The sequence below is a fragment of the Babylonia areolata genome, chromosome 30 (assembly GCF_041734735.1).
Source record: "Babylonia areolata isolate BAREFJ2019XMU chromosome 30, ASM4173473v1, whole genome shotgun sequence".
Lineage (NCBI taxonomy): Eukaryota > Metazoa > Mollusca > Gastropoda > Neogastropoda > Buccinidae > Babylonia > Babylonia areolata.
The window spans coordinates 17,880,566-17,893,065 of NC_134905.1; the positions used below are offsets into that span (position 1 = coordinate 17,880,566).

The window sequence follows — 12,500 nt, forward strand, 5'->3', positions numbered from 1 at the left end:
TTTCGAGAACGTTAACTTCTATCCACTTTGTTATATATATGTTAATTTGTTAATTACATCACCAAGTTTGTCAAGATGTTTCCTACAGATGAGTACAGTAGCTTTTTTTTTTCCCTATCCTTTATCTGTGATGTGACAATGTGTTCTGATTCTTTGGTGTTTTTTTTTTGCATGGTCTCTCTTTCGTTAGTTGTCACAACAAAATTGCAAAGATGTTTCTCACATTATTACAATTTTTGTTTGTTGGTTGGGTTCCCACCTATGATGTGTCTGTCTGTGTTTGTGTGTGTGTGTGTGTGTGCCTGTAGGTGCGTGTATGTGTGTGTGTGTCATTGACTGATTGAGTGAGTGCGTGAGTAGTGTGTCTGGGTATGCTTGCGTTTGTTGGTGCATGCGTGCGTGTGTGCGTACGTACGAGTGTGCGTACGTACGAGTGTGCGTGTGTGTGTGTGTGTGTGTGTGTGTTGTGTGTTTTGCATGTATGTATGTATGTATGTACAGGTCTACGTATATATGTATGCGCATACATGCTTTGTGTTCTTTCAATTTCAATTGTCTACTTTTATTGTTGTTATCATTATTTCGTTTTTATCTTATATATATATATATATTTATTTGATATATATATATATTATTATTATATATATATATACCTGTTACATTTCTTGATTTAATCAGCTTACATGACCTCTTTTAATTGTTCTCTCTTACCTATGTTTCAAATTACATGCATATGTTTGTGTGGGGATGTTTGAGTGAATGTTTCTAGTGCTGTTGTAAAGCACATAGAGCTTCAAGAATATGCGCTATAGAAAGAAGTCTTGATAAATAATAAAATAAATAAATAAAATAAATACGGACATGAATTAATGTTTTTGTTCCCGTTACGTATTTCTCTATTTGATTGGGCTTTACTTTTTCCCAGAAACAGCAGAAACAAAACTTACCACAACATGGTGTACAGCAGCGAAGCAGGTGCCAGCTGCCCCAGTTTGCCTGTACACTGGTAGTGGTAGCACTTGTTGCTCAGCTACTCAGGGAGCTTAGCACCCACCCCCATGTGCCCTAGTCAGTTTATGGCTTGACAGTTAGTGTGCTGGAAATGGCACCAGACAAATTGCTCTGGAATTACCCGGCAATGATGTACATGGTGCTCTTTTTTTTTTTCTTTTTTTTTTTCCTGTCTGCATTATTTTATGGCCTGCATTGTGTCATGAAAAATACATAGAGGGGGTGGGGGAGAGTGGGGGTGGTGGTGAGGGGGGACCATTTCATGTCCATGAAAACCATTGTGCGACTGCACAAAACATTCTCGTCTCTGACACATGAAATTTGAATCATGAATCGTCCGTTCGTGTTCATTATTTGGCATGAGAATTGTTGTCTTTTGTTAAATTTCATTTTGCGAGTTTACATCCTATAAGTTAAATGTTTTAAAATCAAGTGCTTTGCATCAAGGCTGGGTTTTTTTGGGGTTTTTTTTTAAATTTTTTTATTTTTTTTATCCTCTGCTCTTACTCTCCCCTCAACCCCCTCCTGGTCAATCTGCATGATGCTGTCTTGTTGTCTCAGCAAAGTCATTGTTCTGTTCACTCAACAAGACAGCAGTAAAACAAATCATGTTGGTGTCTATATATATATATATATATATATATATATATATATATATATATATATATATATAATTTATATATATATCTAACTTTGGTTGACTGCCTGGTATCTGCTCAAAAGAACACATCCGTAAAATGTAGTGATTCACTGATCGTATCTCCGTCATTTGCATCCTGAACTGAAGCTTTATAGTGTGTGTGCTTAGAATGAATTCAACGCACTGAAGTGGAGTGACAGATCTTTACTGCTGTTTGTTCCCACACAAGGGTTGATACACTCCTGTGGGGAAGAAGAAAAAAAAAAAGAAAGAAAAAAAAAAGCTATAAAGAAAAAAATGGGAATCTGCCCTCAGGCTCATTTGAAATTGGGTGTTCTTCTCTTACTGCTCTGGGATATTTGGGGGCTTGGGACAGATAGAAGGGAGGGGAGGGTATAATTGATATTTTGAAAGCTTTCAAAGACGTCAGTTGAGGGTCCATTGATTCCTGTGTAATGTGGACCACCATTTATTGTTTGGTTTTTTTCCATCGATTACAGAGTTTTATTCAATTATTGCCTGAATGAGACTCATCAGGATGGGGGTAGGGGAGGACAGGGTGGGGGGGGGGGGGGAGGAAGGGGGGGGGGTGCGGGGTTGCTAGGTGGTGTTCTGTAGATCTGTGTGATAGTCAGTCGTGTCCGACTATGACCATCAGAACAGCAGAGGAGGCAACTGCTGCTCCGACTATTTGGGTTAGAATTCAATTATAGTGGAAAGTGTCTTGCCCAAGTTACATCCCCACTCTCTTGGCCAAGAGGGTTTTTAGGACAGTCGGTGTTGGGATGGTTCCCAAAGGCCAACTAGCCCACAAGGCTGCATCACCATGGTGTTGTGCTCTTGGGGAAAGACACCATACTCTGATTTTTGCCGTTTTCCACCCATGTGTGAATGGGTACCAGACTTCAGTCCCAGAAGGTTGAAACGGTGGAAGGAAAGGATTGGTCCTCACCTACCTTTGCTGATTCTCTTTCTGCGGTTGATATGAATTCACTGCCCCAGTGGTGGTAAAACTAAAAGGCTGTTGGTCCTTTAGTTTAACTCACGCAGCATAGAGCTTCAGATTCAGTCATTGCATCAAAGAAAAATGTTTGTTCTGTGTTATTAGTGGTTTTTGTTTTTTGTTTTTTTTGTGGTCAAAACATTATGGACTGATGCAAGTTCATGGAGTGATGGCCTAGAGGTAATGCGTCCGCCTAGGAAGCAAGAGAATCGGAGCATGCTGGTTCGAATCACGGCTCAGCCGCCGATATTTTCTCCCCCTCCACTAGACCTTGAGTGGTGGTCTGGACGCTAGTCATTCGGATGAGACGATAAACTGAGGTCCTGTGTGCAGCATGCACTTAGCGCACGTAAAAGAACCCACGGCAACAAAAGGGTTGTTCTGGCAAAATTCTGTGGAAAAATCCACTTCAGTAGGAACAACAAATAAAACTGCATGCAGAAAAAAAAAAAGAAAAAAAAAAGGGGGTGGCGCTGTAGTGGAGCGACGCGCTCTCCCTGGGAAGAGCAGCCCGAATTTCACACATAGAAATCTGTTGTGATAAAAAGAGAAATACAATACAATACAATACAATTTTTACAGGCCTTTGTATTAGAACACTGAGAATGACAAGAACGACTGTGTTGTGTGGTGTGTGGCTGGCTGGCTGAATCATAACACATTATTCTATAGCTGGCTGCCTGACAGTCCATGTAATTACACACAGAGCGATATTTTGGTGATGTATTGGACGGTGTCCTGAGATCCCAGGCACTCCCCCATTTCAGAATGCCCCCTCCTGTGTGGCGCTCCGACCCGTCACGGAAACAGTGTTTCATGTTTCACTGGTTATTAACCCTGTCTCGGCTTGTATTGCATACTTCTTTTGCTGATTATGGTGTGGACCCCATAAATACACATAACAACATGCTGATTATGGCTGATAAGTGATATACCCATTCAAACAGATAACCATACAGATGATCGTCATGTGGACAGAACCAGAAAAAGTCTGTCATGACCATAGTGTGGACAGAACCAGAAAAAGTCTGTCATGACCATAGTGTGGACAGAACCAGAAAAAGTCTGTCATGACCATAGTGTGGACAGAACCAGAAAAAACTCCATCATAACCATAGTGTGGAGAGAACCAGAAAAAGTCCATCATAACCATAGTGTGGACAGAACCAGAAGAAGTCTGTCATGACCATAGTATTGACAGAGCAGAAAAAGTCTGACCATAGTATTGACAGAGCCAGAAAAAGTCTGTCATGACCATAGTGTGGACAAAACCAGAAAAAAACTCCATCATAATCATTGTGTGGACAGAACCAGATAGAACTCCATCATGACCATATTGTGGACAGAACCAGATCATGACTGCAGTGTGGACAGAACCAGAAAAAAGTCCATCATCGTGACCATGGTGTGGACAGAACCAGAAAAAGTCCATCATCATGACTATAGTGTGGACAAAACCAGGAAAAGTCCGTCATGACCATAGTGTGGACAGAACCGGAAATTGTTCATTATGACCACAGTCCCTCACAGACACAGATGTACGTTGCTTTGCTGGGCTTTGGGAATAGTGTGGGAGTGGTCTGTCCAATTAATGATCTTGGGGTAGGGGGGTTGGGTTGGCACTAATCTGCGTTAACAAGCAGTGTGTGATGATTGTTATCAGAAAACGGTACAAAGGTGGGTGTCCTGCACACGTTATGTTGAATCAAAACCAGCTCCGTTGAACATCACCAAAAGTGACCTGGCGGCATTGTGGAGCTGCATCCTTATCATGTGTGGCCTCACAGTGACCTGATGGTGACAGAACTTTTCTCTTTGGACTGCTGGCACTGAGACGTCTAGTAGCAGGCTAACCTGGATGTGGCTGTGGGGGTTGGGGGTGGGGGTGTGTGGTCAGGATGAGTGGTAATATGACAAATGTCACTGAAATGAGCTAACCAAATTAAAAAAAAAAAAAAGAAAAAAAAAGAGTTCATGGCAGATTTTTCAGTTTCATGAATTGGGCTGATTGATAGAAGAAAGAAAAGAATTAGAAAAAAAGAGTTCTAATACTGTTGTAATAGTATACTGCTATGACATATGTAAAGTAGTGTAAATTCAGATACCTATATATATATATATGTAAGTGGACAAGCTTTTTTTTTTTTCCTTTCTTTCTTGAACAAACATTATTTTACAAACTTATTTTCCGTTATGACTGCTCTTTCCTGGGGGAAGTTCAGAAGAGGGAGCAGTTTGACAGGGACACTGCCAGGGCAATCAGTGAATCAGTAAGGGGGAGCATGGCCGAGTCATTTTGTGAGGAAAGGGCTGGAAATGATGAACTGAAAGACAAACTGAAGGGAGGGTGGGAGATGTACAGGGAGTCGTGATGGTTCTAAAAGGGGCTGTCCGAGAAGGGACAGGGTGTCACATCAGCACCAGCAGTCCGGTCACACACTGACACACTGAGCAGGGATGGCATCAAAACCCAGGTCAGGTCAGGACACCCCCCAGTCTGTGTGGGTGTAGAACGTGCCGGAAGCTGGTTGGTGAATGAGCACCTCAGTTTGGGTCACAGCAGTGAGTGCCAGAACCAAGCGCTTCACTGCATGTGTGTGTGTGTGTGTGTGTGCGTGTGTGGAGTCGGGGCTGAGCAGACTTCTGGGTTTGAACCTGCTGTGTGCTCTGTGTTCACAGCAGTGGGGGACATTGGCCCCAGTCTGTGATCACTGTGGTGGTGTCTGTTGACACAGGAACCCCTAACAGCTGGAGTACCCCCTACGCGTGTCTGTGTGCATCTCTGTGTCTCCTCGTACAGTTTGTGCCTGTGTTCCACTGTGTGTAGAGATTGTGAATCTTTTGAGTCAGCTGGGGTGGATATAGTTTAGTATTACCGTGTTAGGTAGCTGTCAGTCTGTGGAAAATTGTGATCCTCGGTTGGTTCAGCCTCTTTTCAATTGTGTACAGCTTTTTCTACTGATAGAAAATAGAAAATCAAGGGATATTCCTGTATGTTTGACATATTGCTGGTTAAACTATTGAAATGAAACTCCCTTCTACAATTAGTATAAAGTATAAGATTCATGATCACTGCAGATGATGTCAAATCTACGGATATATTGTTTGGAGATGAGTACAAGTATAATCTAAGAGACAAGTCAAACTGAGCAATCTGTGCTTTCTAAACTGACATACATTATGCAGAGTTTAATTAGTATAAACCCATCTCTAATTGCATCACAACAAAAACTGGGTTTTCAAACAACAGAGAAGTGAACATTAAAACAAAACCAAAAAGCTAAAAACAGCAACAAATAAATGAACAAACTGACCTAGTTTTGTGACCTGAAAACCATCAACAGAACATCACCAACCATGTCCAGCTTCTTCAGTTTCTGGAGCAGGAAAGAAACGCAGAGCAATAAAAACGATGAGGGGGCAGAGGTCGCAGAGAAGCCTGGGTACAGCTCATCACGTGGACCTGAAGAGACCGGCACTGGGCCGGACAGTGCAGCTTCCCTTGAGGGCCAAAGGTCACAGGGTCGGCCGCAGCCCCCTTGCGGTGCAGAGGGGGTTAGCTCTAAAGGGTGCAGTCGGCAAGGTGGGCACAAAACAGCAGCAAACTCAGAGGGAGGGCAGAATGTGTATCAGCGATTTAATCTGCAGTATGTTCTGAGGTCGATTGAAACCGCTGATTGCTATGTGAAGGTGAGTTCACAAGCCTCACACCTTTTGCATGCGCATATATAATTATTTATGTGTGTGCATGCATATTGGAACTTGCTACAAGTGTAACAGTTTACGTAGGTATGTGTCTGTGAGCATGTATGTAAACATGTACATGCATGCATGCACATCATTCACAGATACCTCTCTGGACTGTGGTGTTTTTAGGACTTTTTTTTTTTTTTTTTTTTTTAAAGAAAGATGAGTTTCTTATTCATTGTGCAAAAGAGGCAGAAACGAAGTGTATCACACAGTGCATGCAAAGCACTGTCACCTGGACTGGTTGTCAGGAACAGAACCCTTCAAAACAAAGGGAAGAGGAAAAAAAACAAAGGACATAGGTTGTGATAGGTTGTTCGTCGTGGTGATAATACATTGGACTACTCACTCACTCACTCATTCCCTCGACCGCTGGGGTCGTTGGGGGGACATGAGGAAGATGTCATAGCTTGCCACGCTGCCGCCCCCGTCTGCGCCCTCCCTCTACAGTCCCTTGCAGGATGGTTTTGGAGAGGGTGTTATGTCGTATGACGTGACCAAACCATGCCATCTTCCGTCGTTTGACAGTCGCCAGCAGTGGTTCTTGGGGCCCAACAAGGTTGCTGACCAGGTTCCGCACATAGTCATTGGTCTTGTGCTCCTTGTAGGTGATGTGTAGTAGTCTCCTCAAGCACTTGGTTTCGAATGCTTGGATTCTTCTTTCTGTTTCTGCCATCAGTGTCCATGTCTCACATCCATATAAGAGGATGGAGACCACCAGTGACTTGTAGAGCAGGAATTTTGTGTGGAATCTGATGTTACTCATATTGGACTACTACCTCTTCATTTGCAGGCTGACACCCCCATGTTCCCTCATTTCTTCAGTCTTGTAGGTATTGTTATTCTTCGTTCGTGGTCTGTCTCTGGACCTTGCAATTGGAATGAACTTCCTCTTTCGCTTCGTCAAGTCTCCACACTCAGCTCTTTCAAGTCTGGCCTTAAAACCCACCTCTTCCCAAAATAGCCTCCCTTCCCTGCCTCTTCCTTGTCTTTAGTTTCTCCAGTTTTATAGTTATGCATGCGTGAGAATGACTGGTGCGAAAGCGCTTAGATTTGTCTATGCACAAGATTCAGCGCTATATAAGTACCATTATTATTATTATTATTATTATTATTAAATCCCACATTCATTTGTACGTACACGAGTGGGCTTTTACATGTATGACCGATTTTTTACTCCGCCATTTAGGCAGCCATACTCTGTTTTCAGGGGTGTAAGTATTGTGAACCAGCTAGCCTGCAGCAGCAGACATGGACAACCCCCACTTCCTAAAACTTTGTTCGTGAAGCCAAGCCATGATTGTGTATGTTTGACTGTTTTTTAACCAGTCATTCTGGCCTCCATGCCTCCTTTTTGGGGGTACGCATGCATACTGTTTGTTGTTCAGTGATATGCCGACTGTCCTGAAACCTTCTTGGCCGAGAGAGTGGGGATGTAACATGGGCAGGACACTCTCTACTTATAATCAAATTCTAGCCTGGATAGTCAGGACAGCAGTTGCCTCCTCTGCTGTTCTGATGGTCATAGTCGGACACGACTGACTATCATATATATATATATAAATGTATGTTTGTGTGTGTGTGTATGTGTGTGTGTGTATATGTGTATGTATATGTGTGTGTGTGTGTGTATGTATATGTGACTGTCATACACAGTGGAGTGATGGCCTAGAGGTAATGCGTCCGCCTAGGAAGCGAGAGAATCTGAGCGCGCTGGTTCGAATCACGGCTCAGCTGCCGATATTTTCTCCCCCTCCACTAGACCTTGAGTGGTGGTCTGGACGCTAGTCATTTGGTAGACGATAAACTGAGGTCCCGTGTGCAGCATGCACTTAGCGCACGTAAAAGAACCCATGGCAACAAAAGGGTTGTTCCTGGCAAAATTCTGTAGAAAAATCCACTTCGATAGGAAAAACAAATAAAAACTGCACGCAGGAAAAAAATGCAAAAAAATAATGGGTGGCGCTGTAGTGCAGCGACGCCCTCTCCCTGGGGAGAGCATCCCGAATTTCACACAGTGAAATCTGTTGTGATAAAAAGAAATACAAATACAAACACAAATACAAATGCACCACTCATTAACGTGAACAAAGGATTACCGCTCCATGATGTGATGAACCAAGTGTGGGTGTGGGTGTGTTCAGGGCGCCAGGATCTGGGTGCCGGACCCGGACAGCGTGTGGCGGGCAGCAGAGCTCCTGGAGGACTTCAAGGGGCAGGCCAAGATCAAGATCCAGTATGAAGAGGCCGAGGTAAGGACACGCACGAGGGGCTTTCACCTCTTGTCAAGGGAAATTGCTGATCATGTGGGTACGGGTACGTGTTGTACAGAAAATGTATTGAGGGCAGGTACAGAAAATGTATTGAGGGCAGATACATGCATACAAAACATCGGTCATAAGAGGTGGATTTCTTCTGTGGTGAAACTGTATTTTATTTGTTGTTGTTGTTGTTGTTTTTTTAGGACAGTATGGTATTTCAAATGTGTTATTGAGAGCAAGTGGAAGGGTTGAAATGTGCAGATGTGGACACCGGTAAGTCTGCTTTCGCTTTCATTGCAGGTGTGTAGACATACATATATGTATATTTCGAATATGTGATTAGAACGTCCATGCTGATGGATGTTCGGATTCGTGCAAGTTACGTTCCATCGAAATCCATTCATTCCTTTATTCATTCTTTCATTGATGATAATATTTCATTTCAGCATCAGTGTTGTGTGCATCATGTATCACACTGACAAGGACAGTCTCAGGCGCAGTGTCTTGTGAACTCTGTCTTAACCAAAGAACACGACCACATCATCTTTTGGTCAGGAGATGGGGGGTCCCACACCTTTGTTTACAGATGCAGCGTCTTTTGAACTCGTCTTAGAATAGAATAGAATATGCCTTTATTACCAAGTGTACCGGGGTCACAAGAAATATTGGGGTGGTGGGATAGTACATAACAAGGTACGAACATAAATCGAAAATCATACACAAGCACAGTTACAGTAGAAATTAGGATACATATAAGTGCATATCAATATAAAAACTTGTGAATACTCACACATGCACGCATTGCACACACACACACACACACATGCGTGCGCACACACACTCACAGACACTCTCTCTCTCTCTCTCTCTCTCACACACACACACACACACGTTTGAACAAAAGCCTCATATTACATGTGGATGGGGCTGATGGCTAGATCTTCAGGTAGATGGGTTGTTGATTGCACAGTTCTAGTTATCACCCTGGATTTGCTTGAGAGACAGGGCATTGACTGCTTTCGGGAAAAAGCTATTGGCAAAGCGATTGGTTTTTGTCCTTATACTTCTGTACCATCGACCAGAGGGGAGCATCTAAAAAAAATCCCAAAAGCTGGAACACAACCACGTCATCTTTTGGTCAGGGAATGGGGAGTCCCACACCTTTGTTCACTGCCGTCTTTTTCACGTTTGACAATGGCAGCAGTCTTGGAAGACGGTGGACACATCGCTGATCTGCTGTCAGGGGGAAAAACAGGTGGCTGCTGGCGCTGCAAGGAGTACGGTGCCAGCACAGTGAAAGGGATGAGGTCTTGTTACAATGGCTGTGACGGAAAATACTGCTGAAGTCCATCCTAGGTGTTGTGGAGTGGGCTGTCGTATACCACTACCACCCAGTCTCACTGAGTAACTGACACTGGGAAAGTGCGTGGTCACATTAGTGTGGGACTGAGTCAAGCCCGCCCCCCAAACCCCCTCACCCTTGCCCCCCGCCCCCCCCCCCACCCTTTTCCCCTCCTCACTACCTCCTTTCTCTCTCTTTAGATATTTATATATACTTCTCAATCCCCACTTTGTTTGTTTATGCAAAAACAAGAGTTTGTTTTTCTTGGTATGAGCTGCTGTGGATATTGAACACAGCACAGACGTTAACGTTCATTTCCAGAACTCACTGGGGTCAGTAGGTGTTTTGTTCATGTGTTGTGTTCCTTTTTTTTGTTTTTTTTTGTTGTTGTGAAATGTACCTCAAAAAAAGTTTAAATGTTGTTTTCTCATATGATTATTACATGTATGTCATTTAATCATTGTCATTCCCACTTTCATTAGTAAGTGTATGTGTTTATCCAGTAGCCATTTTATTATATATGTACTTATTTGTTTGCTGCAGTTATCACAGGAGTATCACACATGAACATTTGATGTTGTGCACTCTTGTTTTCAGTACTTTTACCCAACGCCGGGTCATGCCAAACAGATGGTTGGTCACCCCTGCTCAGTGCACATCATAGCTCTGTATCTGTGTAACTCACATCATGCGTATATATCTATAACATGAACATCTCACTCAGTGTACTGTTTGCAGTAGTCCGTTTGGATGGAGTCAGATATATATATATATATATATATATATATATATTTGCATGTGGCTCCATGTATACAACATACATATTTTATATATATATATCAATAATATTTCTCTGCTCTTCCATTTCATATAGCAGTGTGTCTGTCTATCTGCCTATCTATCTGTCAGCTTACTAGTTGGCAAGCTGTATTTCATATATATTGATGTCTTTTCTTGGATGGAAAGTAACTTTGCTAGGTAAAGCATTTTTTTGGCAGTGATAAGGCCACTCACCATACACGGACTGACTGAGTTGCTTCAGTTTGTAGAAAAACGAGGAGCAATATTTTAGCAGCAAAGTTAAAGTAATATATTTTTTTGTATTATGTGATTCCTTAAAGTTGGAGATGCTGACTGGATGATAAAAAAAAAAAATGTATATATATATATATATTTTTTTTTTTAAGCCAGTGCAGTGATTTTGCCAGGAAAAACAATTGTGTAATATGGTTGTCAACTTAGTCATTTGGATGAGACAGTAAACCGAGGTCCTGTGTGCAGCATGCACTTAGTGCACGTAAAAGAACCCACGGCAACAAAAGGGTTGTTCCTGGCAAAATTCTGTAGAAAAATCCACTTCAGTAGGAAAAAAACAAATAAAACTGCACGCAGGAAAAAAAAAAAAAATGGGTGGCGCTGTAGTGCAGCGACGCGCTCTCCCTGGGGAGAGCAGCCTGAATTTCACACAGAGAAATCTGTTGTGATAAAAAGAAATACAAATGCAAATACAAACTTGTGGCACAGTTGCAGCCCCTCAAGCAGTGACTGGCAGATTTGGGTCTGGGTTGTTGCACTGTTATTTCTTTATTTTTTTATTTTTTAAAAATCTTTCTCCACATTGTCATTTCCTGCACTGTTATTTTGTTGTTGTTATTATTATTATTATTTTATTATTATTTTTTTTTTTTTATCTTTCTCCACTTGGTCATTTACTTTCTGGAATTCGTCTTCCCTGGCCATCCTTTTTGCTTTCTGTGAGTGACAGGGGAACAGGATTTGGAAAAAAAAAAACCTGTGTCGTTCTGGAAAGGCCCAGCTGTATCTTAGTCCATAGTTTACTCTTATCTTTACTCTTTAAAAAAAAAAAAAAATTATGAATTAGATAAATAAAAAAAGATTACAGAAGGGTAAATATATTATGTGCATGTTATAAAATTGCATGGCAAAATGCACATGTTTATCTTGAATCACAAAAAAAATATTCAGTCGCATACTCCAAAGAGCTTATGATTATGATGCTATTCTGCTTGGTTCACGTTCTTTGTTGATGACAACAATTACTTCTGGGATTTTTTTTTCTTTTCTTTTTAATTTCGTCACTAAGTCAGTAAGTGGTTCAGTTTGAAAATGATGCTATGGTTGTATTTTCTGTGTTGTTAACAAACATGATTACTTCCAGGATTAAGAAAAAACAAAACAAAAATGTTTTAGTTTCCTCACTTAGCGGCTCAGTTTGAAAGCTGTGCGCTGATTGTATTTTCAGTATTTTGTCCGTGTGGAGCGTGTGAAAAGGAAGTTTGGTCATGTCTACGCAGAGAGCCTGGTAACTAAGTTGACGTTGATTGCCTGTGCATGCCCTGGTTGTGACACTTGCAAAGGTCCCACACTGATAGAGTTGTCTGTCGCCCCTGGATATGATAGGGATAGCTCAGTAAAAACTGGAGGTGAGGACCTGAGAGGTAGAGGGTGGGGGTGGGGGGTTGGGGGGAGGGGTAG

General features: G+C 42.1%; 1 protein-coding gene across 2 annotated transcripts in view; it reads left to right on the top strand.

The window, feature by feature from the left end:
• LOC143275657 (unconventional myosin-Va-like) overlaps positions 1-12,500 on the top strand; it is a 162,237-nt gene that overhangs the window by 4,744 nt on the left and 144,993 nt on the right. The window contains exons 2-3 of one of the 2 annotated variants that reach the window (XM_076579931.1): positions 8,546-8,653; positions 12,268-12,327. In XM_076579931.1, the coding sequence (XP_076436046.1) occupies positions 8,546-8,653; positions 12,268-12,327 (168 nt within the window). The remainder of the gene's footprint in view (positions 1-8,545; positions 8,654-12,267; positions 12,328-12,500) is intronic. The other variant, XM_076579932.1, reaches the window with a different exon arrangement.